Here is a 27,557-nt window from a genome sequence, read left to right as displayed (position 1 = left end):
ACACACACTCACATACACGCTAACACAGACACGCTCACACATACAGTACCTACACACACACACACCCACGAGGTTCGGCTCAACCAATGTAATTTGATGATAGAGCCATCCTCCAGGCCCGGTGGGGAGAGTGAGGTGGAGGGCTGGAGGCTGCTGGGGCAGACAGGTTAAGCAAAGGGGAGAGTGCACTTGTACTGACAGCAAGATGTCAATGAAGTCCTCCCCCTTACCGCAGTTCAATCTGCAAAAAACACCTCCCAGCAATATGTTACTGTATGCCATAAGGGGCCGATGATAATAGAGGAAGCCGAGGTGGGCGAACTGGCATATCGCGCTGGTGCTGCTGCTTACTCCTCATTTGGCCTCCATTTTGATTCCACTTGAACCACTTGTGCTAAAGATTTTCCAACCATTAACTGTCTGAGGCACCGGGAGACCTGAGTGACATGTGACACTGGGACCTATTGTCTGTCATTGATTTTCAAAGACCCCACAAGTCAAAACGGCTCTGTCATGTCAAGGATTGTTTAGCTTTACATGGCCTGACAAGCTCTGTGCTCCCAGGGGGGAAGCGAGAGAGAAGAAGAGGGGGAAGGGGGGAGTGTGAGATGAGAAAAAAAGATAAACAAAAAGAGAGAAAATGGTGGCACCAAGCTCGTTGCCCATCTGAGGGGTTTACGACCATTTCATCTCTTTAGGTTTTCTTCATGTCCCACTCACTCAAACAGATTTTCAAAGAAGACATATTCAGTGGTTCCATTTCCCAGGTTGCCTTGCTTGCATATGAGTTCATCAGAGTGACAGACTTCCCTTGCCCCGAGAGACTTCCAGCCCCCGTCTGTGCTCCTCCAGTAACCCTTCTCTCCAAGTCGGTGCTCCTTCAGTAACCCTTCTCTCCAAGTCGGTGCTCCTTCAGTAACCCTTCTCTCCGAGTCGGTGCTCCAAATGACAAACTCGATGTGGCACCTTCGCAGTGCAGCTTTTTTATTGTTGGTTTCCCCGAAGTCCCACTACCACACTCAAACAAACCTGAATGTCTCTCTTCTCCACCATGTCCTCCATAATGGGAGAGGCACTGAGAAACATATCAAAGCCCACCTCTTGCTTCTCATATTGCTACTTGAAAGTCACGTAGGCCACCTTGTTGTTGACGACAGGCAGAAAAAAGGCAAAAAGCTAAAGAAATCTTTCAGTCAGAACTCGGAGGGTTGCCAGCTTGAATCCCAGGTTGAACGGGAAAAACCTCAGTAAAAGACCTTGACTGCAGGTTTTGCTATGACTTCCAACGCGGTACAAGCCTCTGGACACTCCCACAATTAAGACGACAGAGGAATTCTAAGGGGTCTTGTATTAACTCCCCCCTGTTCCATTTGACAGGCTAATAAGAAGAAAACTTCACTGGGCAGAAAGGAACACTTTGCCAGAGGCCTTACTCAACCAAAATTCAACACTCACTGGCAACCCGGGGTGGCAAGTAGCTTAGCGGTTAGAGAGGTGAGCCAGCAACCGGAGGGTTGCCAGTTTGAATTCTGGGTCCAATGGGAAAAATCTGTCGAAGTGAGTTGGCAACCGTAGGGTTGCTGGTATCAAATCCTAGATGCCATTGCCTGCTGTTGTGCAATTGAGCAAGGCACTTAACCCCCTACAGCAACATCCCCACACATGCTCAGTGTGGCAGCCCCCCACACCTCTCCAAAACCCTGTATGTATATGTGTCTTTTGAAGGGGATGGGTTAAAAGCGGAAGTCAAATTTCGGTTGCAATTGACCAATAAAGTGATCTTAATCTTGACTGCTGCTTCCTTCACTCTCACTCTCACTCTCACACTCTCTCTCTCTCTCTCACACTCCATCCAGTTCCTTCCCTGGTTTTGCTAATATTCTTGTCATTTCCATTAGGCCTTGTTGTGCACAGCAGTCAGCCACTTCCATTTCGTCACCAGCACTGTACTTCTCAGCCAGCCAGAACCCCTCCTCCCCACTTCCTACACTTTCCGCTGTGCCCTCCCTCCCTGACTAACCAGTCCTGCTGCTTTGGGCTGGGATCATTAGTACCAGGTGGTGGAGGAACCCCACGGGCCCAGAAAGAGGTCCAAACCTGGCAGAGACGGCCAGGGTCGTCCCCGGCTTGCTGGTCCACGACCGTTGAATGAATCTAAGACGAGACCTCACGCAGGAGACACATAATTCACACACAGCAGGGGTGGATGCTAGTCCATGGGAGGGAAAGTACTGTAGCATGTTCAAAGTTGCCTCAAAGCGTAATGCATTGACCAGTAGCAGAGATTGAGTGGGAGAGAAAAAGTAGCGATGTAAATTACACATGTAGCAGTATGCCTACAAACGACACAATAGAGGACATACAGTATATCTGCCACATGTCTCAGTTAATACCCTAAAAGCTCCAAAAGGGATATTCACTTGCAGCGTTTTTTAATATCCTGTAAATTATATAACCTGCTACGATATTGCTGAGGGGAGCAAATGAGATCTAGTCTAGGACAGCTCTGGGGAAGTGGAAAACTTGCAGGATATTGATACGGTGAAGTCCTCTTGAATATGTATGCAGATGTTAAAATGTAGTGGGAACACTGTTGAACTTCCACTGAGGTGACAATTCATCAGCCGAGTCGCACCGGGAGTCCGGAGAAAAGGACTAAAAGAGAGAAAGAGAAAGTACTAATGTACATTTCAGAGAATATGGAAACTGTCGACCAGGGATACAGAGTTTCTCATACCGTATTCAACTTTTATAAGGGTTTTGCTTCCTTCCCACATGGACTTTGTGTTGTGAGAAGAGAGAGGTTTGAGAAGTCCTGTTTAGAGTCTCGACATCTACATATATTTCCTGTAGCGCCTCTCAAGGTTGAGGTCAATCTTCAAGTTATAGAATTGGAATTGGATTGCAACTAGACTGTTTGAAAACATTTCATCTTTAGAATTGAATTGGAATTGTAAAAACATTTAATCTTTAGAATTTAATTGGAATGACATATTTGCACATTTCACAGTTAATGGAATTTATGCACTTAGTATAAAACATTTGCTGCAGAATTTGTTTTAAATCATTTCAACTTCAATGTTTATATTTCTTGGATAGCTAGGCTGACATAATCAGCCTGAATTTGAATTTTGGAAATTGTTGTGTATAATATTGAATTGGGAATTGAATTACTGGAATTTACCTAACATTGGAATTGACATTAATTGAGTTATCAATTAGTTATCTGAATTCAAAGACTGGCCTGGAATTTGAATTGAAATAAATATACAGGGAGAGGGAATTGAATCAGTATTGAATTAGGATGTATTGCGTTTTTCAGAGAGAGAGAGAGAGAGGGAGAGAGTAGTGGGCCTCATAGCAATGAAAGTACAAAACAGAGCCATAGGCTTTTCTGGATGCCTGAGTATCATCTTAATCTCTGTGAAAAGGTATCATTCGTCTGCTGCCCACACTTTACAGCCTGAACACTTGACTGCTCCCCAACTCTTCAGACTGACAAAGTGCTTTGCGTCTGAAATGGGAAAATAAAGAGGAGAGCGGTCTGGCCCTAGCTGCCATCGGCTCACTCGGAGATCCCTGTTCATTTTCGGTTGAGCCACCTCAACTGTCCCTCTGAACCATCCTCAACCAAGCATCTCTCCTTTACTGACAGGCAGACAGACAGCATCATTTGAAAAAACAGACAGACAACCCCACCCCCTTAAAAGCCCCCTGCTCATCCACCCAGCCGCTACACTCCGCTCCAATGTTTTCTCCCTGGGCAGCCTGGGAGAAATATTGAGTGTACACTACTTGGCCCACTCTAGCAGCTATCTGATCTGACATTAGGCCTTTTATAAGGTTACCTCCCACTCATCACTTATTACCAGACTCTGTGTGGTGCCATTATCACTTTAGATAAGGCTACAATAAACTACATTCCACTCCAAAGGCCCCCCTGCCTTCTGCTCCATCTTCACTTCACCAACATTGATGGAAGGACTCTCGACCATTCATTTTCAAAACAGAGGTCCTTGGGTTGCGAGCGAGAGCTTACTGTGAGTTGTTCCCAATGCTTTGCATGGCAGACAAGTGTCGGTGAGCTGATAGTGCAGCGTTTAGCTCTGGGCAGAAGCCAAGCAGGAGTGTCTAACGGATGAGTCCAGTACAGCTGGGAGATTTTTGACGGATGTCATCTGTGAATTAAAGCCACAACTGTGGCGGATTCGCCAAGCATGCGTGCCAAAATTACCTCCCTCGCTCAATGCTAATTTACCCAGCTCATTAGGAGTGCGAGCTTTATCCATGAAACATAAATCAACTTTCCATTTTGTATCCAATAGATTTGGGAAGGCGTGCATTTAGCCCATTGACTTTTTCAAGATTATGAAAGCTCAACTTGACAAAGCTCAACCATAAGCCAAGTCAACCTGGTATCAAACTATACATTTTATGAACAGTATACTCATAACCTATGCAGTTAAATTACTAACTTATACTATCTATACAAGTCACTGTTGGCACCAATCAATCTTGAAACTTGACGGAGAGCTGCCACAGTGTTTCTGAAGTCAAAAATAGTTCAGGAACAAACTTCTCCTTTGAAAGGGCCGTTATTAGAGGCCCTCTATTAGAAAGACCTTAAGCTGAACACATTCTTCCAGCTTCAGCAGAGTTTCAAGTGAGCGGAGTTCAAAGAAAGCACACCAAGAACAATTATTATAAGCTCCCATGGTGATTGCTTGTGCACCCCTTCAAAAACATGGCATCAAAACCCCACACCACCACCCCACCCCTCCCCAAGCCCCCAGTTTACCATGCGAAATAACGAGGCCAGATTAATCAAGCGTGGCTCAGATGGGTCTCTGGTGCCTCACAGGCGTTAGATCACAGACAAATACCAAGCTCTAATGATAAGAAAAGCCCCTCCACTGAGACTCTTCAGGATAAGAAGACTGGTCACTCCTCTATCCAGTTAGCTAGCTAGCTAGCCATTGACGACCCAACAACAAAGCAGAAAACAAGTGTACAAAAGGATGCTAGCTAACCTAGCATTGCTATAGATACTATGTTCATGGCAGCGTGCCTTTGCGAGGGATGCATGGTAATGGCAGGGAAACACACATCATTATATGAAGGTGAGGCGCTTCACTCGGTCCCCCCATCCCCATCCCTCCACTTCTCAGAGTCCCTGTGTATGAGTTAAAAGGCTGATTTACATTTATATTGCAAAAACGAGGCGCATGGTTGTAATTGGTGTTGCGGAGCCTGATTTCCCCCCCCCCCCCCCCCCCCACACACACAGACAAACACACTTGCACACGCACACATCTCAACATCAGCTAGTGTGTGTCACACAATCAGATGGTCTCCCCACATGCACAAGAGTGTGTGTGAGGAGGATAAATACAGGGAAAGAGAGAGAGAGAGAGTAGAGAGAGAGAGAGAGAGAGAGAGTAGAGAAAGTAGAGAATATGAGAGAGAGCGAGAGAGAGAAAAAGAGAGAGTAGAGAAAGAGACACATAAAGACTTAGAGTCAAGTCTGTCCAGGTGAAGTAGGGGCTGTGCCAGAAAATCCCAGCAGACACCAGGTCGTTCAAGTTCAAAAAGCACAAGAAAGAGGATTTCGACACCCCCTATCTCAGATTGTTTAGAAATAATTTATGTTGTTAGAAATGGATAAGATTAGCATTCCTGCAACGTAATTTTGTTGAAATATAATTTGATCTCTGACAAATTAAGCTAATTGATTGCACCCAAATTGGCAATTTTTTATTTATAGGATTATTTATATAATATTCGATAATTTTTGTACCCAACATCTGATTTGGACACCAAAAACATTCAAGCAATTAGTAAGACATGAGGAACATCCACGGACCCCCAACACCCCACGCCAATCCCACCCCAACAATGAGTATATAGTATCAGTTCTATATGTCTGACAAGTAGTATGGAGCTGCAGGTTGGAGTATTGTTTCTTCATCCTATGTGTCTGACAAGTAGTATGGAGCTGCAGGTTGGAGTATTGTTTCTTCATCCTATGTGTCTTACAAGTAGTATGGAGCTGCAGGTTGGAGTATTGTTTCTTCATCCTATGTGTCTGACAAGTAGTATGGATCTGCAGGTCGAAGTATTGTTTCTTCATCCTATGTGTCTGACAAGTAGTATGGAGCTGCAGGTCGGAGTATTGTTTCTTCATCCTATGTGTCTGACAAGTAGTATGGAGCTGCAGGTCAGAGTATTGTTTCTTCATCCTATGTGTCTGACAAGTAGTATGGAGCTGCAGGTCAGAGTATTGTTTCTTCATCCTATGCGTCTGACAAGTAGTATGGAGTTGCAGGTCGGAGTATTGTTTCTTCATCCTATGTGTCTGACAAGTAGTATGGAGTTGCAGGTCGGAGTATTGTTTCTTCATCCTATGCAATGTATTCTCAGTGAGTTTTTTTCCCCTGTTTAGAGAAATTTGTCATTGAAGTTGTTGGGTTTATGTTGTAACGTCTGGAGAGTGATGGGTGTGGAGTCAGACGCAGAGAGCAGAAGGTAAACGGGAAAAACGCTTTAATGTCCTTTCGCGCAGTAACCAGTTACAAACATGGGTGAAGCCCAAAACACAGGCGCAACAAACCCAAAACCATAGTTACAAAAATACCGGACAGCGAAAACCCAAAAGAACACAAACACCACTAACATAAAATATGCAAGCCTGCACAAACACCAGCGGGCTAAACGAACTTAAATAACACCCATCCCAAAACCCCAACAAGGAACAGGTGAAAACAATTAGACAAAAACAAACGAAAAGGAAAAAGGGATCGGTGGCAGCTAGTAGACCGGCGACGACGACCGCCGAGCGCCACCCGAACAGGAAGGGGAGCCACCTTCGGTGGTATTCGTGACATATGTTCCATCCTATATCCTGATATTACCAGCTTCTGACCACTAAATGGTGCTATTTCTTCTATTAGGTGATTTTTAAAAAATCCCCCCACCCTCCTTAAGCAGTCTATGGACCAGGTAAGACAGCAACCCATGCTTTGGTTTGGTTTACATGGCCACTGTTTCAAATGCAAACTTTTTTTAAAGATTTGAAACAGTGGCCAGATTAACAAAACCGAAGCGTGGGTTGCTTTTGACCACTTCCTTGAATTCCTCATGTCTTACTCTTAATTAGAAAAAAGTTTGCTCCAAACCGGATGTTTGGTACTATAATTATTGAATTATTATATCAATCCTTTAATTTAATATTGCTAATTTGGGTGCAATCAATAAGCTTAATTGTTCAGAAATCTAAATATATTCCAACAAAATAATGTTTCCGGAATGCTTATTGCTACGGACACGATTTCAGAATAATCTGAGATGGTGGGTGTCATGGCTTGCTAAAATGACATGGAACGACCCTGCTTTCCTTATCAGGTCAACAGCTCAATTCTTCAAAGTGCCTCCTGTCCTGCAACACAAAACACATCTTCCATTCTGTGGATCCGTGCAGGACTTATCAGCTCTGTCAATACATTCACTGGCTTGTTAACTCCAGCATTTTTCAAATGCTGCCAGGAAAAGGCAATGCAACAACAGTGTGCAATGCCGCAGTAGATCTGTGGTGACAGGCGCTTGATTAATAGCGGAAATAGTATAGGAAAAATGATGTTGATGTTTCCGCAAATTGCTTCGGCAGCGGAAGAATGTGTGTTGAAATGATTGCGGGAGACAAAATCAAGGCACAAAATCAAACTCGCTGTGTACCTGCATGGCGTGCAATCACATGTAATGCACAGATGTACTCTGAGGTATAGTGGTTCCTCCTTTAAAAGTTGCGAGCTTGCACCGCGGGACTTAGAGGTACCCAGCATCACGGCTTCATTGCTCCAGACCACCACAAGGGGGAGTTAGAGCACTCATTATGCATTTGGGTCCCAAGGATTTTATATGACCAACCATCGAGTGGTTCCAATGACAAATTTGACGCGAGCCTCCCATCCCTGGGTGAAGATGGCTGACAAAACATTAAGGTGGAACCAAATGTAAGTAGTTATAACATCATAACGAGTCAAGCAAAAAATTTACAATTGAGAGGAATATGTTAGTTAATTCTTGGAACTATAGGGGGTGCTGTTCTGCATTAGCATATTTGGGTCTCCAAATTAAACTGCCTCGTGCTAAATTCTTGATCGTACAATATGCATATTATTGTTATTATTGGATAGAAAACACCTTCTAGTTTCTATAGAAGTTGGAATTTTGTCTCTGAGTGGTACAGAACAATATCTACAGCACTTTTCATGACAGGGGTCAGATTTCAGAAATTTTTACCCCTGATCTGGAGTCTGTTTTTAAGGCGACAGTGAATGCTATGAAGAAACCGACACTGCCTACGTCTTCCTCTGGGTGTCTGTACGTCATCACGTTTTGAATGGAGTCTATTGCACAATCCCAGCCCATATAAAACCACAAAACGTGGGATGACCTCTCTCTCTCTCCGCGCGCCACAAGCAAGATGGACTTCGGACCTGCCTCATTCCAAATCGTTATGTAACTAGTTATAGTTCTCCGGTCATGTTTTCAGTCGTTATAGTTGTTAAAAACATCATAATGTAGTTAATTTGAACCGTTTTATAGCAATTTATATCCGTTTAGTGCGATTCTGAGGAATTTATTTGTCGTGCACTTTTTAGCTTTGGAAACGTTTCGGGGTGTCGGTCGTTGGTGGTGGACATTTCGAAGGACAGAGGACATCTATCGACCAAAAGACGTTTATAACATAGAAAGGATACATTGCCCAAGAATCTGATGGAAGATCAGCTCAAAGTAAGCAATATTTAATATGATAAATCGTTGTTCTGTCGAAATATTTTAAACGCATATTTCGCCATTTTGTTTGGTATAGCTTCACTTGGCGAACCCTGTATTGAAAAGTAAGGATAATTTTAAAAATGTAAATCAGCGGTTGCATTAAGAACTAATTTGTCTTTCGATTCCTGTCAACCCTGTATTTTTTAGTCAAGTATATGATTAGCTTTCGATTAAACTAGATCACTCTGAAAGCTGACGTTCCTCATTTTGAGGCTTGAGTTGTGACTATTTCCATTGTATAACCACGGTTTTGTATGGCTAAATATGCACCTTTTCGAACAAACTGTATATGTATGTTGTAAAATGATGTTACAGGAGTGTCATCGGAAGAATTCTGAGAAGGTTAGTGAAAAAATTAATATATTTTGGCGGTGATTACGTTATAGCGCTCTTTGGCTGGAATCGATGCTCTGGTAACGTTTGCACATGTGGTATGCTAACTTATCGATTTATTGTGTTTTCGCTGAAAAACGCTTAGAAAATCTGAAATATGGTCTGAAATCACAAGAACTGGGTCTTTCCATTGCTATGCTTTGTCTATTTTTATGAAATGTTTTATGATGAGTAAATTGGTCATACACGTTGCTCTATCTAGTAATTCTAGTCGATTTGTGATGGTCGGTGCAATTGTAAACTGTGATTTCTACCTGAAATATGCACTTTTTTCTAACAAAAACTATCCTATACCATGAATATGTTATCAGACTGTCATCTGAAGAGGTTTTTTCTTGGTTAGTGGCTATCAATATCTTAGTTGAGCCGAATTGGTGATAGCACCTGAAGGAGTAAGAAACTGATGGAGTTAGAATAGTGGTGTATTTTGCTAACGTGTTTAGCTAATAGATTTACATATTTTGTCTTCCCTGTAAAACATTTTAAAAATCTGAAATGGTGGCTTTATTCACAAGATCTGTATCTTTCATCTGGTGTCTTGGACTTGTGATTTAATGATATTTAGATGCTACTATCTACTTGTGAAGCTATGCTAGCTATGCTAATCAGTGTGTGGGGGGTGGGGGGTGCTCCCGGATCCGGGTTTCTGAGGCAGTAGAGGTTATTAATGTAGAGACAAACGTTTGTGCATAAAGTAAATTTATGAAAATTGCTATTTAGCAAGTCAGCTGACTAGCTAACATTACCCAGCTATTTAGCTAGGGTTATGACAGGACAATGAATTTATAATTTGTGTTGTTTAATGTTTTAGGGACTCCTGAGAAAACCAGCAAACCAGGCTGCCGTCTTGTGAAACAGTGGATGTAAAGAATCTAGCTAGCTAAAGCATTTACTGCAAATTGAATGTACAATTGTGTAAGTTAGCCTTGCAATGCAGCTGAAGTAACATAGCTAGCTAACTATTTACTTGCTATTTGTGTAGTGGAGGATAAAAATAACTGGCTACAGTAAGCAGCCACACATGAACATACAATGCACATCCTTTTGCTTGATTTACAATAACCGCTAGAGATCAACAAACAGTGGTAAATGTGCAACTGTAATGAGAGCTCAAATCATTTTGAGAGATGATAAACTAGAAAAATGAGCCAAATTGTAAGCATAACCTTCCTTTTCGCTCCGGTTCCCCTTCTGCCCTAACCATCGTTTTTGTCAAATGGATATCCATGAATTGACCAACCCAGTCTAGGTATTGATCCCTATTGATCATTGGAGTGATTAGTGGCAATTCCGGGTTATTTTCTCTCTCTGGGGACCTGGAGTTGATGAGTGAGTTATGGCGAGGCCATTCTGTGCCATTTCGGAAGCAATCTGTGTCGGGCGGCTCAAAAGGGGGAGAGGGAGTGGGGTCTCTGGTGATTGTTTCCTGTGCATTAGGCATCAGGTTGGAGTCCATTAATCCGTCAGTTATCAGAGAAAAAATGCATTCGGAGCAGTGCGCTATTGGGAGCAGTGTGGAACTCACTGCACTTCCATTATCCTATTTTCATTTGCTGTTGACTTATTTTTGAGAGAGAGAGAGAGAGAGGTGGTCTCATTTTATTTGGCTGTCTCTATCTATGCATTGGTGTCACAGATTGAGAGTAATGTCAGGGTGCTGTCCAAGGTGGTGAAAGGGTACTATCCAAGGTACATGTGTTGTCCATGGTGCTGAATGGTTAATGTCCAACGTACAGTTGTTGTACAATGTCCTGATCGGGCCCTGTCCAAGGTACAGGTGTTGTCCAAGGTGCTGAAAAGGTACTGTCCAAGGTGCTGAACGGGTACTGTCCAAGGTACAGGCTATTCACCAAGTGTTTCTATCTGGCTGTGTATCGCTCTACGCATTGGTGTCATAGATTGACAGTAATGTGATGGTGCTGCCCAATGTTCTGTAAGCACATATTGCCTGCGTAACAAGCCACAAACCTAAATTAAAAACAAAAAAGTATGCTTTAAGTGAGAATAGGCATTGGTCTGAAGCTGAAAATTAATGGAAATTCACGAGCACCACACTGCCTATTCCACTAATGCTATACCAAAGTTTTCCTGCACACAGCTTTAACTTACTACAGTAGCTATGTTGGTATTGTACTTCAAACTATGTGTAGGCAGGTTGCATCTATAATATGTAAATCAAGGACAACAACAAAAAATAACTACAGAGCATACTGACAGGCAGCTTTGAATAGCATGACAATGCTTCTAAATATACATATTCCACACGGCACATTTCTGAAGTGCCACGTATGTCATTAACTGCCGTGTTGTCAATTCTGAAGGCAGTAAGGGGCTGTGGCACCATATCTTGTTGTTGCCAAAACATCTAGAAGCAGTGTATTTTCTTTCATACGTTTGCTCAAGTATAGTGAGGCCACTACAATCACTGTAGTCTGCCTAGGTTAATGTAGACACTGCCAGACCGTATAGTGGTGAGTGGGTCTTTGACCAGATCAAGCCGAGGTCACCTCAACATATCAGGGGCTGTCCTTGAAGATGAATGAAGCATAAACAAGCGCAATCACGAGCCATTGGAAAAGTCAATAGGACTTCCCTGTGTTGTTAGGATGAGGTGAAACTGTGTTCATTCCCTTAGGGAACTCATCCAAAGCCACAGGCTGTAGCTAGAAGGGTGTTGGGTCATAGTGCGCTCACCGGTTCCAGATTGTGACTCTTGAAGTCATCTCCTAAACCACCAGTCTATCTAGGATAATGATTTTAGATTGGCTCTGGCTCTCTGATGGTCAACTGCGTAACCCTACAGGTGAACATCTTCCCACGTGGCTTCCTTACTCAAACCGTTTAAGTGCCTCTGACTCATCATAAGAAAAAGGTATCGTGATTACTTTCCACTTGACAGTGTGCCATGTAAAATAATACATTTTCTGCTAGTTCGTATTATAGTGAGAAAAGTTCCTGGAGGCAGCATGAGCCAGACATGGCTACTTAATTGCTCTTTCAGAGTTGCGTTCGAGGGCATCACCACCCCTTCTGTTCGGAGTACAGGGGGACTGTGATCTCTGTGTGACTGTCAGCAGTGGTAATCGTTGAGTGGCGGAATCACAGGAGAGTTGAGTATGGAGAACGTTAGCGGGGGTGGAGTGGGGTTGAGAGAGAGGTGCTGCTCAGCACTGCCCCTACCGTAACGGGAACAAGTGCCACTGCAAGGAGCTCCAAGATAGAAGGATTTATATGAAGATGTATAAGGAGAAGTGGAGGAGTGTAGAATGGCTGTATAATCAACACACTTAACCTCTAATACCAACAGTCACTCGTGTTCTATTAATAGGCTTCAAATATATGCGAATCGTCCTGTGAAAAGGAGTTATTGCAGGTAAATGTACGCGTTATTGCAGGTAAATGTACTTCTGACGCTATTGCATGTTTGCAATAGCGTCAGCCTTCCATAAGATAACATACTGTATAACTCTATATAACTCATTATGTTTAATCTGTCTCTCTCTCTCTCTCTGACATTGCATGTATGCCTAATGTAAATAGCTCTTATATAATATTCGATTGGGCAGTATATGCTCCTTCACAAACTCATGGCCTGGGTCATGTTCAGTAGGGCACACCGTAGCAAACAGAAAACCAAAATGTATGTTTATTACTGGAAAAGTTAAGATAGTATGTGTTCCTGTTTTTTTTTTTAAATCTCCCTACTGAACACAGGGAGAGACTAGAGGACTTTTCTCACCAGCATCCCATTGACAGCGCGACTAGACATCCCTTTAGTTTTTCCCACTGAACACGACCCTGGATTTGGTATTTTGGTATTTTATTAGGATCCCCATTAGCTGTTGCAAAAGCAGCAGCTACTCTTCCTGGGGTTCACACAAAACATGACATAATATAGAACATTAATAGACATGAACAGAACTACATAAAAAATATATATTTTTAAGGAACCATATCAATACACACAGACTATCTAGGTCAAATTGGGGTCCTTTGCCCACTGCTGTCACCAGTCTGTCACTAAGAACTATAACATTGCACATCCATTTTGCCCCCCATTTCCCTTTAAAAATACAACCCGCAAAAAACAACAAAACGAAGAGGATGAATTCAATGAATTTACAGTTATTTTCTGTCAGTCATGGTAAACTTCAGGATACAACAGCTGTTAGTATGACTGTACAGCTCCCTAATTTAGGAGACCAATACCACCGCCAAGGGACACAGCCCTATTATTGCCCTCTTCACTGTTTGAAGAGAGAACATCTCAAATAGAACCTTATATCTGTTTGTTCTCCAAATTTGACACATTTGATTCCCGAGCTGTCTTATAATTAAGAGAACATTTGTACATATTATTGTAAATGTAATTATTTCCTTGTATTTTATTATTGTGTTAATTTTCAATCATCCACTAATCTCACTGAAACCTTTCTCAGTTAGTAGTGTTAATTGTTTGAATGTTGATTGCCCACTGGGCACAAACTGGTTGAATGAATGTTATTTCAATGTTGACTGTGACGTGGAATCTATGTCGAAAATACATTGGATTTGAAAAAAATACTTCAACATAAAGTGTTGTTTTGATGGTACATTCCAAACACAGGATTATGTTTTCATGGTGACCAATTTACAACATTGGCAAAACTTGTTTAAAATATGTTGAATTTGTAACTTTGAAACAACGTCAGATCTTCAATGTTATATCCACCATCTAAAACAGGCTGAGCAGCACCTCGTATTGGAGATTTGACCTATCTGCAGCTATCCATTTGGTCTCCCATACAGGATTTTAACCCTGCTTAGCTTTCATATGTGTCAATGACTATTACCAAAGTGCTATCGTCAGAATGATTGTTGAGAGATCTTTTAATAACTAAATAGATTCACTGTTGCTATCGAAGTCATTCCAAAGGGTAGGTTTAACAGAGCAAATGAAACGAAACCATACTTTATAAGTGTAGTATCCTTAGAGGCTTCTTAGATTGATGACTCATGACACGTAAGTGCGGTTTAGTATTTCATTGTATTTAAAGAATAGGCCAAAATAAATTCAAACATTAAAAGCACTTTAAATACATTTTGATTTGATTTAGTCTTAATCTTTAACTTAGATTTTTGGTTGAGATGGAGATGAATCCAACATATCAATTAGAGGTCGACCGAATAAATCGGCATGGCCGATTAAGTGGGGCCGATTTCAAGTTTTCATAACAATCGGTAATCGGCATTTGTGGACGACGATTATGGCGTTCACAAATGGAGGAAACTGCGTGGCAGGCTGACCTGTTACGCGAGTGCAGCAAGGAGCCAAGGTAAGTTGCTAGCTAGCATTAAACTTATCTTATAAAAAACAATCAATCTTCACATAATCACTAGTTAACTACACATGGTTGATGATATTACTAGGTTAACTAGCTTGTCCTGCGTTGCATATAATCAATGCGGTGCCTGTTAATTTATCATCGAATCACAGCCTATATTGCCAAACGGGTGATGATTTAACAAAAGCACAATCGTTGAATGAATGTACCTGACCATAAACATCAATGCCTTTCTTAAAATCAATTCACAGAAGTATATTTTTTTAAACCTGCATATTTGGTTAAAATAAATTCATGTTAGCAGGAAATATTAACTAGGGAAATTGTGTCACTTCTCTTACATTCATTGCACGCAGAGTCAGGGTATATGCAACAGTTTGGGCCGCCTGGCTCGTTGCGAACTAATTTGCCAGAATTTTACATAATTATGAAATAACATTGAAGGTTGTGCAATGTAACAGCAATTTGTAGACTTAGTGTTGCCACCCGTTCGATAAAATACATAACGGTTCCGTATTTCACTGAAAGAATAAACGTTTTGTTTTCGAAATGATAGTTTCCGAATTTGACCATATTAATGACCTAAGGCTCGTATTTCTGTGTGTTTATTATATTATAATTAAGTCTATAATTTAATATTTGACAGAGAAGTCTGACTGAGCGGTGGTAGGCAGCAGCAGGCTCGTAAGCATTCATTCAAACAGCACTTTCCTGCGTTTGCCAGCAGCTCTTCGCAATGCTTGAAGCACAGCGCTGTTTATGACTTCAAGCCTATAAACTCCTGAGATTAGGCTGGCAATACCAATACCTAGTGCCTATAAGAACATCCAATAGTCACAGGCATATGAAATACAAATGGTATAGAGAGAAATTGTCTTATAGATTCCTATAATAACTACAACCTACAACCTTTTTAACTGCTAATATTGAAGACTCATGTTAAAAGGAACCACCAGCTTTCATATGTTCTCATGTTCTGAGCAAGGAACTTAAACGTTAGCTTTTTTACATGGCATGTATTGCACTTTTACTTTCTTCTCCAACACTGTTTTTGCATTATTTAAACCAAATTGAACATGTTTCAATATTTATTTGAGACTAAATCGATTTTATTTATGTATTATATTAAGTTCAAATAAGTGTTTATTCAGTAGTGTTGTAATTGTCATTATTAAATATATACAGTGGGGAGAACAAGTATTTGATACACTGCCGATTTTGCAGGTTTTCCTACTTACAAAGCATGTAGAGGTCTGTAATTTTTATCATAGGTACACTTCAACTGTGAGAGACGGAATCTAAAACAAAAATCCAGAAAATCACATTGTATGATTTTTAAGTAATTAATTTGCATTTTATTGCATGACTTAAGTATTTGATCACCTACCAACCAGTAAGAATTCCAGCTCTCACAGACCTGTTAGTTTTTCTTTAAGAAGCCCTCCTGTTCTCCACTCATTACCTGTATTAACTGCACCTGTTTGAACTCGTTACCTGTATAAAAGACACCTGTCCACACACTCAATCAAACAGACTCCAACCTCTCCACAATGGCCAAGACCAGAGAGCTGTGTAAGGACATCAGGGATAAAATTGTAGACCTGCACACGGCTGGGATGGGCTACAGGACAATAGGCAAGCAGCTTGGTGAGAAGGCAACAACTGTTAGCGCAATTATTAGAAAATGGAAGAAGTTCAAGATGACGGTCAATCACCCTCGGTCTGGGGCTCCATGCAAGATCTCACCTCGTGGGGCATCAATGATCATGAGAAAGGTGAGGGATCAGCCCAGAACTACACGGCAGGACCTGGTCAATGACCTGAAGAGAGCTGGGACCACAGTCTCAAAGAAAACAATTAGTAAAACACTACGCCGTCATGGATTAAAATCCTGCAGCGCACACAAGGTCCCTTTGATCAAGCCAGCGCATGTCCAGGCCCGTCTGAAGTTTGCCAATGACCATCTGGATGATCCAGAGGAGGAATGGGAGAAGGTCATGTGGTCTGATGAGACAAAAATAGAGCTTTTTGGTCTAAACTCCACTCGCCGTGTTTGGAGGAAGAAGAAGGATGAGTACAACCCCAAGAACACCATCCCAACCGTGAAGCATGGAGGTGGAAACATCATTCTTTGGGGATACTTTTCTGCAAAGAGGACAGGACGACTGCACCGTATTGAGGGGAGGATGGATGGGGCCATGTATCGCGAGATCTTGGCCAACAACCTCCTTCCCTCAATAAGAGCATTGAAATGGGTCGTGGCTGGGTCTTCCAGCATGACAACGACCCAAAACACACAGCCAGGGCAACTAAGGAGTGGCTCCGTAAGAAGCATCTCAAGGTCCTGGAGTGGCCTAGCCAGTCTCCAGACCTGAACCCAATAGAAAATCTTTGGAGGGAGCTGAAAGTCCGTATTGCCCAGCGACAGCCCCGAAACCTGAAGGACCTGGAGAAGGTCTGTATGGAGGAGTGGGCCAAAATCCCTGCTGCAGTGTGTGCAAACCTGGTCAAGAACTACAGGAAATGTATGATCTCTGTAATTGCAAACAAAGGTTTCTGTACCAAATATTAAGTTCTGCTTTTCTGATGTATCAAATACTTATGTCATGCAATAAAATGCAAATTAATTACTTAAAAATCATACAATATGATTTTCTGGATTTTTGTTTTAGATTCCGTCTCTCACAGTTGAAGTGTACCTATGATAAAAATTACAGACCTCTACATGCTTTGTAAGTAGGAAAACCTGCAAAATCGGCAGTGTATCAAATACTTGTTCTCCCCACTGTATATATATAAAAATCGGCCAATTAATCAGTATCGGCTTTTTTTGGTGCTCCAATAATCGTTATAATAATAACGATTATTGGACACTTTTTTCAACTTTTATAGCATGAAGACATCTCAAAGCTCTGTACAGCAACAACAACAAAAACAAGCAAATTAAAAAGCGGAAATGGAGCGGAAATGGAGGAAAACTCGCCTCCCTGCGGACCTGGCATCCTTTCACTCCCTCCTCTCTACATTCTTCTCTTTTGTCTCTGCTGCTAAAGCCACTTCCTACCACTCTAAATTCCAAGCATCTGCCTCTAACCCTAGGAAGCTCTTTTCCACCTTCTCCTCCCTCCTGAATCCCCCCCCCCCCCCCCTCCTCCCTCTCTGCGGATGACTTCGTCAACCATTTTGAAAAGAAGGTCGACGACATCCGATCCTCGTTTGCTACGACACCGCTGGTTCTGCTCACACTGCCCTACCCTGTGCTTTGACCTCTTTCTCCCCTTTCTCTCCAGATGAAATCTCGCGTCTTGTGACGGCCGGCCGCCCAACAACCTGCCCGCTTGACCCTATCCCCTCCTCTCTTCTCCAGACCATTTCCGGAGACCTTCTCCCTTACCTCACCTCGCTCATCAACTCATCCTTGACCGCTGGCTACGTCCCTTCCGTCTTCAAGAGAGCGAGAGTTGCACCCCTTCTGAAAAAACCTACACTCGATCCCTCCGATGTCAACAACTACAGACCAGTATCCCTTCTTTCTTTTCTCTCCAAAACTCTTGAACGTGCCGTCCTTGGCCAGCTCTCCTGCTATCTCTCTCAGAATGACCGTCTTGATCAAAATCAGTAAGGTTTCAAGACTAGTCATTCAACTGAGACTGCTCTTCTCTGTGTCACAGAGGCGCTCCGCACTGCTAAAGCTAACTCTCTCTCCTCTGCTCTCATCCTTCTAGACCTATCGGCTGCCTTTGATACTGTGAACCATCAGATCCTCCTCTCCACCCTCTCCGAGTTGGGCATCTCCGGCGCGGCCCACACTTGGATTGCGTCCTACCTGACAGGTCGCTCCTACCAGGTGGCGTGGCGAGAATCTGTCTCCGCACCACGTGCTCTCACCACTGGTGTCCCCCAGGGCTCTGTTCTAGGCCCTCTCCTATTCTCGCTATACACCAAGTCACTTGGCTCTGTCATATCCTCACATGGTCTCTCCTATCATTGCTATGCAGACGACACACAATTCATCTTCTCCTTTCCCCCTTCTGATAACCAGGTGGCGAATCGCATCTCTGCATGTCTGGCAGACATATCAGTGTGGATGACGGATCACCACCTCAAGCTGAACCTCGGCAAGACGGAGCTGCTCTTCCTCCTGGGGAAGGACTGCCCGTTCCATGATCTCGCCATCACGGTTGACAACTCCATTGTGTCCTCCTCCCAGAGTGCTAAGAACCTTGGCGTGATCCTGGACAACACCTTGTCGTTCACAACTAACATCAAGGCGGTGACCCGTTCCTGTAGGTTCATGCTCTACAACATTCGCAGAGTACGACTCCGCTCTCTCCACTGGCTTCCAGTTGAAGCTCGCATCCGCTACAAGACCATGGTGCTTGCCTACGGAGCTGTGAGGGGAACGGCACCTCCGTACCTTCAGGCTCTGATCAGGCCCTACACCCAAACAAGGGCACTGCGTTCATCCACCTCTGGCCTGCTCGCCTCCCTACCTCTGAGGAAGTACAGCTCCCGCTCAGCCCAGTCAAAACTGTTCGCTGCTCTGGCACCCCAATGGTGGAATAAACTCCCTCACGACGCCAGGTCAGCGGAGTCAATCACCACCTTCCGGAGACACCTGAAACCCCACCTCTTTAAGGAATACCTAGGATAGGATAAAGTAATCCTTCTACCCCCCCCCCTTAAAAGAGTTAGATGCACTATTGTAAAGTGGTTGTTCCACTGGATATCATAAGGTGAACCAATTTGTAAGTCGCTCTGGATAAGAGCGTCTGCTAAATGACTTGTATGTAAATGTACATTAAATGTAAATGTAAATGTATTCAACCTTAAAATGAGTAATACATCCATGGCCACATATTGAGGTTAATGTAACTATAAATGTCGTCTTGTAGAAATATAAGCGTGCATGTTCAATGCAAAGGTCGCAGGTCTCTGGAGATCTTCGCAATTGCAATAATAATCTGTGCAGAATCTTGAACAGCATTGATCACTTGCAAGTATGTACAGTACTTTCAATGTAATCTCAACTGCGATCCAGGTCAAGCACAGTGAGAACACATTAAGTTTTTGCATAGATACAAAATACCTGACATTGTATTCCCATTTGAACTGCTTTTAAAAGGTTGAAAGCGTACTGACAACACATTTACATGACTAAACCAAAAATCAGACATCATTTTTCCATAGGAAATAGGAAAAAGATGGTTGAAAGCATAGTGATAACACATTGGGTATTCAACAAACTTCTGGCTCTCTTTTTGAGTGGGTGAATAAAAGTTGAAATCTAACTGATCAACGGCTCACCAAATAGCCCATCTTATGCCTTTCACAGGTGAAATTGATTGGAGCCTAATGAACATCCTTGAATAGATGTGCATCAAATATATATATATATATATATATATATATATATATAGAAGAAAAATAGTAACATGAGGAAAAAATACACAATGATCAATGATAGCTTGACTATATACATGGGGTACCCGGTGTTGAGGGTCAGCGTGGCAGATGTTGTCTAAAATCTATATCAAATAAAATGTTATTGTAGGTGTAGTGAAATGCTTATGTTCCTAGCTCCAACATCCTACCCTCACCACCTGGGGGCGGCCCGGATCTAGTTGCAGAGGGAGGTTGCAGAGGTAGGTGTTCAGTCCCAGGGACTGATGTAGGTGTTCCTTTTGTAGGTGTTCCTTTTGTCCAGGTAGGAAAGGGCAGTGTGGAGTGCAATAGAGATCGCATCATCTGTGGATCTGTTTGGGGAGTATGCGAGTTGGAGTGTGTCCAGGGTTTCTGGGATGATGGTGTTGATGTGAGCCATGACCAGCCTTTCAAAGTATTTCATGGCAACAGATGTGAGTGCTAAGGGGAAGTTGTCATTTAGACAGGTTACCTTGAGTACAGGGACTATGGTGGTCTGCTTGAAACATGTAGGTATTACAGACTGGGTCAGGGAGAGGTTGAAAATATCACTGAAGACACTTGCAAGCTGGTCAGCGCTTGCTCTGAGTACGCATCCACGTAATCCGGCTGGCCCTTAGGCCTCGTGAATGTTAATCTGTTTAAAGGTCTTACTCGCATCGACTACGGAGAGTGTGCTCTCGAACAGCTGGTGCTCTCACACATGGTTCAGTGTTGCTTGCCTTGAAGTGAGCATGGAAGTTATTTAGCTCATCAAGTAGGCTCGCGTCACTGGGTAGCTCTCGGCTGGGTTTCCGTTTGTTATTCGCAAGCCCTGCCACATCTGACGAGCGTCAGAGCCGGTGTAGTAGGATTTGATCTTAGTCCTGTTTTGAGCTTTTCTTGTTTGATAGTTTGTCAGAGGGAGTAGCGGGATTTCTTGTAAGCGTCCGGATTAGTGTCCCGCTCCTTGAAAATGACAGCTCTAGCCTTTATCTCAGTGCGGATGTTGCCTGTAATCCATAGCTTCTGGTTGCGATAAAAAACATTATTTCACCTTTATTTAACCAGGTAGGCCAGTTGAGAACAAGTTCTCATTTACAACTGCGACCTGGCCAAGATAAAGCAAAGCAGTGCGACAAAAACAACAACACAGAGTTACACATGGGATAAACAAATGTACAGTCAATAACACAATACAAAAATCTGTATTGGGTAAGTGTTTCTGTGCAGGGCCTATGGAACTGAGCTGTCACTGTGGGGACAAAGTTGTCAATGTATTTATTAATGAAGCAGTGACTGATGTGGTAAACTCCTCAATGCTATCGGATGAATCCCAGAACATATTCCAGTCTCTGCTATCGAGACAGTCCTGTAGCTTAGCATCCGCTTCATCTATTCACTATTGAGCGCGTCACTGATACTTCCTGTTTGAGTTTGTAAGCAGGAATCAGGAAGATGGAGTTATGGTCAGATTTACCAAATGAAGGGCGAACATGGTATCCTTCTCTGTGTGTGGAGTAAAGGTGATCCAGAGTTTTTTCCCTCTAGCAGCACAAGTGACATGCTGGTAGAAATGAGGTATAAACAGATTTCAGTTTTCCTGCATTAAAGTCCCCGGCCACTAGGAGCACCGCCTCTTGATGAGGATTTTCTTGTTAGCTTATGGCCATATTCAGCTCCTTTAGTGCGGTCTTAGTGCCAGCATCGGTTTGGGGTGGTAAATAGACAGCTACTAAAAATATAGATGAAAACTCTCTTGGTAAACAATACGGTCTACAGCTTATAATGAGGTATTCTAACTCAGACGAGCAGAGCCTCGAGACTTCCTTAACTTCTACTTGCTACGCATCCCGGATCCGGGAGCACCCCCCACAGTAAAAAAGCTGACTAGCATAGCCTAGCATAGCGTCACAAGTAAATACTAGCTTCTAAATATCATTAAATCACAAGTCCAAGACACCAGATGAAAGATACACATCTTGTGAATCCAGCCATCATTTCTGATTTTTAAAATGTTTTACAGGGAAGACACAATATGTAAATCTATTAGCTAACCACGATAGCAAAAGACATTTGTTTCCTGCATGGGTAGCTATCACAATTTCGACCAAATAAAGATATATATAGCCACTAACCAAGAAACAACTTCATAAGATGACAGTCTGATAACATATTTATTGTATAGCATATGTTTTTTTAGAAAAATGTGCATATTTCAGGTATAAAGTTCTACATTGCAGCTGCAATCTGAAATAGTGCCGAAGCTGCCAGAATAATTAGAGAGACCAACGTCAAATACCTAATTACTCATCTTAAAACATTTCTGAAAAATACACAGCGTACAGCAAATGAAAGCCCAACATCTTGTGAATCCAGCCAATATGTCAGATTTTTTAAGTGTTTTACAGCGAAAACACAATATAGCATTATATTAACTTACCCCAATAGCCAGAAACACAACCGCATTTACCAGCAGCAAATGTTAGGGATCGTAACAATCCAGCAAAATATATATAATTGGACTAACCTTGATATACTTCATCAGATGACAGTCCTGTAACATCATATTACACAATGCATATAGGTTTTGTTCGAAAATGTGCATATTTAGCAGCACAAATCGTGGTTATACAATGTGATCAGTGGCAACAGGTCATGCATTCTGGCCGGCGCCATCTTGGAAAGGCACCTAATCTAATCAATAAATAATCGTAAACTTGACTAAAAAATACAGGTTGGACAGCAAATGAAAGATGCATTAGTTATTAATGCAACCGCTGAGTTAGATTTTTAAAATTAACGTTACTAGACATACAGTGTGCGTTACAGCCAGACTAGTGCCGCAATAATGGCGGACAAATCCGTTTACATTTTTCCACATAAATACGGAATAACATCATAAATAGCTCTTACTTTTGGACGAGTTTCCATCAGAATCTTGGGCAAGTGGTCCTTTGTCCAAAAGAATCGTTGCTTGGTTGTAAAACGTCGTCTTCAACTTCGGAATTAGCAGCTAACAATAGCTATGTGGCCACAACATGCCCAAATCCTCAAAACGCAATACTAAGGAAATTCCGAAAATAGCAATATACTCGCATAAACTGATATAACCCGGTTTAAAATAACTTCGTTATGATGTTTCTAACACCTATATCGAATTAAATTACAGACGGATATATCTAAGGCCGATAACTGAGCGTTTCAAAATGCCATCCTGAGGTCTTGCTTTGCGCAATGACGAACGTCGAAAAGAGAGCTCCCTTCGTTCCTTGGCCTTTTATAAAGTCTGAGATCTACGTAGAAACTCCATTCCAATTCTCATTGGTTACTGACATCCAGGGGAAGGCAGGTGCAGTTCATGTCGACCCATAGGATACATACAGAGCTTTAAACTGATCTGAGAACAGAGCCTCGTTTTCAGACCTTCGCAGTTCCTGTCATGGATTTCGCTGCAGAAAGAGTTCTGGTTCACCCACAGATATAATTCAACGGTTTTAGAAACTAGAGATTGTTTTCTATCCAATAGTAATAATAATATGCATATTGTACGAGCAAGAATTGAGTATGAGGCAGTTTAATTTGGAGACGATATTTTCCAAAGTGGAAACAGCACCCCCTATATTGAGAAAATGTATAGTATCTGTATTTTTTTTTCAGCGTCATTGTATTTCATAGAAGTCACCATCCATTGCTTTTCACTGTCTTAAGCTTCCTATTGATTTTCTATTAATCTTTTCATAACTTTCTCTGTATCTGCAGTGTAAAAAAATACATTTCTTCTGATAGTCATTATTCTAAGCCAGAGAATGAGTCTAGCTCAGTTCCATAGGCCTTGCACAGAAACACTTACCCTAGCTCCTAAATTAAGTTCTGAAAAGATTGGATAGGCATAAGAAACACTCCACCTAGCGTATTGAAGAGCAGAAATATATATATTGCTAATACCTATCCATGTTTTATATCAGATCTACATGAAGTGCCAAGGGGGTAGGGGTTAGGGATTAGGTATTAGGGGTGGGGGTCATTCTGGACTGGGCAATTGTCTCAGCTCCAACACTTCCCTTCACATATTGAGTGTAACAGCCTGGGCTAAAACATTTAGGTACAGTGTTCACTCTGCCTTATCTCTCTCCACCCCACCCTCTCGTAGCAGAGACAAGCCAGCTCCGTTCTGAACAACAACTCCCTCTCTAAGCAGAGACAAGCCATGTCCGCTCTGAATAACAATTCCCGCTCTAAGCAGAGACAAGCCAGCTCCGTTCTGAACAACAACTCCCTCTCTAAGCAGAGACAAGCCAGCTCCGTTCTGAACAACAACTCCCTCTCTAAGCAGAGACAAGCCAGCTCCGTTCTGAACAACAACTCCCTCTCTAAGCAGAGACAAGCCAGCTCCGCTCTGAACAATAACTCCCTCTCGAACTGCCGAAGTATTGACGACTGCCAGCCTATGGCAGCGATAAGAAGGTCAGAGGAAGACTGCCATCTCCAAAAGTGGTGTCAGATAGCAGGCTTCACCCTCCCCCCATCCACCTCCCCCCTCTCTGTTCGACAACCACTCTGATTCTGTTGACAACAAGGGATGCAAACTACACCGCTCAATCAGTGTATCACAAGAGAGAAGCGACGGAGAGGAAGAGCACTTGATCCCCCAGACGCCTGAGAAAAGAGATTGGGGGTTGGTTCGAGCTCACCTGCGAGCGTTTACCGATCCCTTTACGTGGGCTGTGATAACCAGCCTTACTGGTTAGAAGCCTTAACATGGGGATGCAGGTTCCAGCAGTGACTGCCAGACTAATTGACAGTATATATGTTGGTTATTAGGGGCTTAAAGTTGTCCAAGCTCTGACAGCTTGCAGTTCGGAGGAGAGATGCTTGTAGAGGAGAAGAGATATTGACCTATAAGGCAGGTCTCTTCTGAGGTATCCGATGTCTTTCGTTTTGAAGGGTTCAATAAAGGTTTCACTGAGCACATTCTCCAATTAAAGTACAATATTAACTGTTGATTCATAGCACCTGTACTCTATAACACTTAGTCGGAGTGCAGAGAGCGAGGAGGAGGAAATTGCTGTGTTCTGCTGCAAAAGCCCCCTGTCTGCACAACAGCGAGTGGGCAATAAACCATAGCTTAGAGAATGAAGCAGCCATTTGGGAACCATAGCAAATGCCCCCCACTTCTCCAACTTACAATTTACTGAGGGGAGAAGGGGGAAAAATCCTCTGTTAGCTTCCGACACTGGCACACACGCTCATATACTCATAAAACGAAGCAATAAAGCTGACACCCTCTTGAGGTTTGATGTACAATCCCTGAAAGAGTGCTGCTGACAGCAGTATTAAAAGCTTTATTACCAGTGTCAGATCAAATTAGTGGTGTGCCGCACACTCTGTATGTCCAAGGCAAAAGGTATTTGTTCAATCATACACGACTGGTTCTGTACTCCCAACCTTAACATTAGGTCCAGCAATAACATTTGTGGAATTACCATTTAGACTAGTAGAGATATATGGCTGAGCAAGTGGAATAGGTGTTCAACAGTGCAACAGAGGAATTGGACGAATCTTGGCGAGTATATCAGGAAAAGAGAAGAGGAAGATATTTCAGGGGGGGGGGGGAGTGTATCGAAATGGAGGGACATATTTTAAAATCTGCTGTTTCTAACACTCATTTACTGTCACAAGCCACAGCTTGGGAATTATTGTAAAACAAATAATGTGAATGTAAAAAAAAAACACACACACACACACACACACACCAACGCAGTCACACACACACTCTCACGAACACACACAATGTATTGCATGCACCTGTGTGACAGCATTGTATACGGTTGTAGAGTCAAGAATTGATTTTCTAAATATTTGAGAAACAACAAAAATGACAATGTTAAAAATATGTCTTACTGTCACACAACTATCCATGAAACATCAAGAGTTTTTGAGATAACTAATGTTACTTCATATTCAAAGTACAGATATTCCCGTGTCTCTCAGAGTGCAACAGCCAACATCCAGTCTGTGTTCAAAGAGAAAAAAAGGTTTTGTCTTTTTGCTTTCTGCAAGTGTTTCTCTGACACATTGATGAGCGACGCGAGCATGTTTAGATCAATGTAATGGCAGACAAGCACAAATTCAACTCCTCAAGCATGATTTCAACTCAAGCACAAGCACACCTGTTTATTCAAACTAAGAAGAAATCCATTCTTGCAAGACGTGAGATGCAGCAATATATGAAGTCGGGGCATTTCACAGTTTTAAAGGACAGAAAATAATCAATATCGATACAAAACCACTGACGTCACTATCAATCATTGAAGCGACTTATAGCTCTCTGACATTACACCACAGTCCCACAGTAGAGAATTCAGGTATCACTCAGCCCTACTGTGAAGGAGCTACATTAAAGGCACATCAAACTGCAGCCAAACTTGCTGACAGTAAAGCAGACCATCACAGACATAATATCAATTACACAGCTTCCCCCATCTATACGGATCAGTCAGAGCCACAGAACGTAGAAACAGAGGGGGAAAGAGTGAGAGATGGAGAGAGAAGAGAAGAGAGAAAACAGTTCTATGCAGATCAGTCAGAGCCACAAAAGGGAAGGAGATAGAGACAAATAAAGAGAGAAAGACGGAAATAGAGCGAATGACAGAGAGAGATACAGATAGAGAAAGAGATAGCACTTTTCACTTACCAACTCCAGCCATCCAAGAGAGCAGAATCACCAAAGGGATCATCATCATTGAAGAGACGTAACGGGGGGAGAAGTCTGCTCCTGTGTGCCTGCCGTCTGTCTGTGAGATGCTGCTGACACTGAGACAAAGTTAGCAGCAGAGGTTTACTTGATTCAGAGAGTGTGTGGAGTTGTGTGAATGTCTGTGTGTGAGATGCTGGTGCTGTAGCTCCCTTCTTCAGCTGCTGCTCTCTCAGTCAGGGTGAAAGTGTGAGAGTGTGTGTGCGTCTTCTCTCCTCCTCTTTTTTTTAATCTATCGTCTCCTGTTTTCCAGTGATCAAGTCTTCGGTCTTCTCTGCTGCCTGTGGCACAGCTTCATTCCAGCTTTATGCACAGTTTCACTCTCCCTCTGTCTCTCTCTCTCTCTATCTTTTTTGCCTTTTACACTCTCGGTGCATCAGTGTCTTGCTCTACCATTCTGTCTCCCATGCTCTCTCCCCTCTGTCATTCTCTCTCTCTCTCTCTCTCTCTCACACACTTGCATTGTTGCTCGCTGGGTAGAGCAGACACACACAGTAAATGGAGAGAGTGCTTAAGATATTTCGCTCCTCCCTCTCTCTGCCTGCTTCCCAGCCTTCCTCCCTGCCAGTCAGTCTAGCTCAGCCCCATTGCTGCTTTTCCTGAAGAGAAAAACTCTGGGGATGAGCAGGCTAGGAAGAAACAATATCATGAGGCAATTGTATAGTGGCTCTACTGTATAATATAAAAAGGGCATCGAAAAATCACTATGAGATTTGGTCTTTGTTAAGCAATAACATTTACAATAATAGTATAATTGTTAAGACAAGTCAATATATTAAAGATACAGTCAGGGATCTTAAGCACAAAATAATCGTAACATATCTCGACTGCTCCGAAGACTT

General features: G+C 42.5%; 1 protein-coding gene across 2 annotated transcripts in view; it reads right to left on the bottom strand.

Annotated features, from left to right (window-relative positions):
• kirrel3a (kirre like nephrin family adhesion molecule 3a) overlaps positions 1-27,203 on the bottom strand; it is a 275,377-nt gene extending 248,174 nt beyond the window's left edge. Inside the window, exon 1 of one of the 2 annotated variants that reach the window (XM_071339326.1) lies at positions 26,656-27,203. In XM_071339326.1, coding sequence (XP_071195427.1) covers positions 26,656-26,704 — 49 coding nt within the window. In that variant the 5' untranslated portion in view covers positions 26,705-27,203. The remainder of the gene's footprint in view (positions 1-26,655) is intronic. The other variant, XM_071339327.1, reaches the window with a different exon arrangement.
• Positions 27,204-27,557: the final 354 nt, after the last annotated feature.

Source organism: Salvelinus alpinus, chromosome 13, assembly GCF_045679555.1.
Source record: "Salvelinus alpinus chromosome 13, SLU_Salpinus.1, whole genome shotgun sequence".
Lineage (NCBI taxonomy): Eukaryota > Metazoa > Chordata > Actinopteri > Salmoniformes > Salmonidae > Salvelinus > Salvelinus alpinus.
This window is presented reverse-complemented; position numbering and strand designations above follow the sequence as displayed.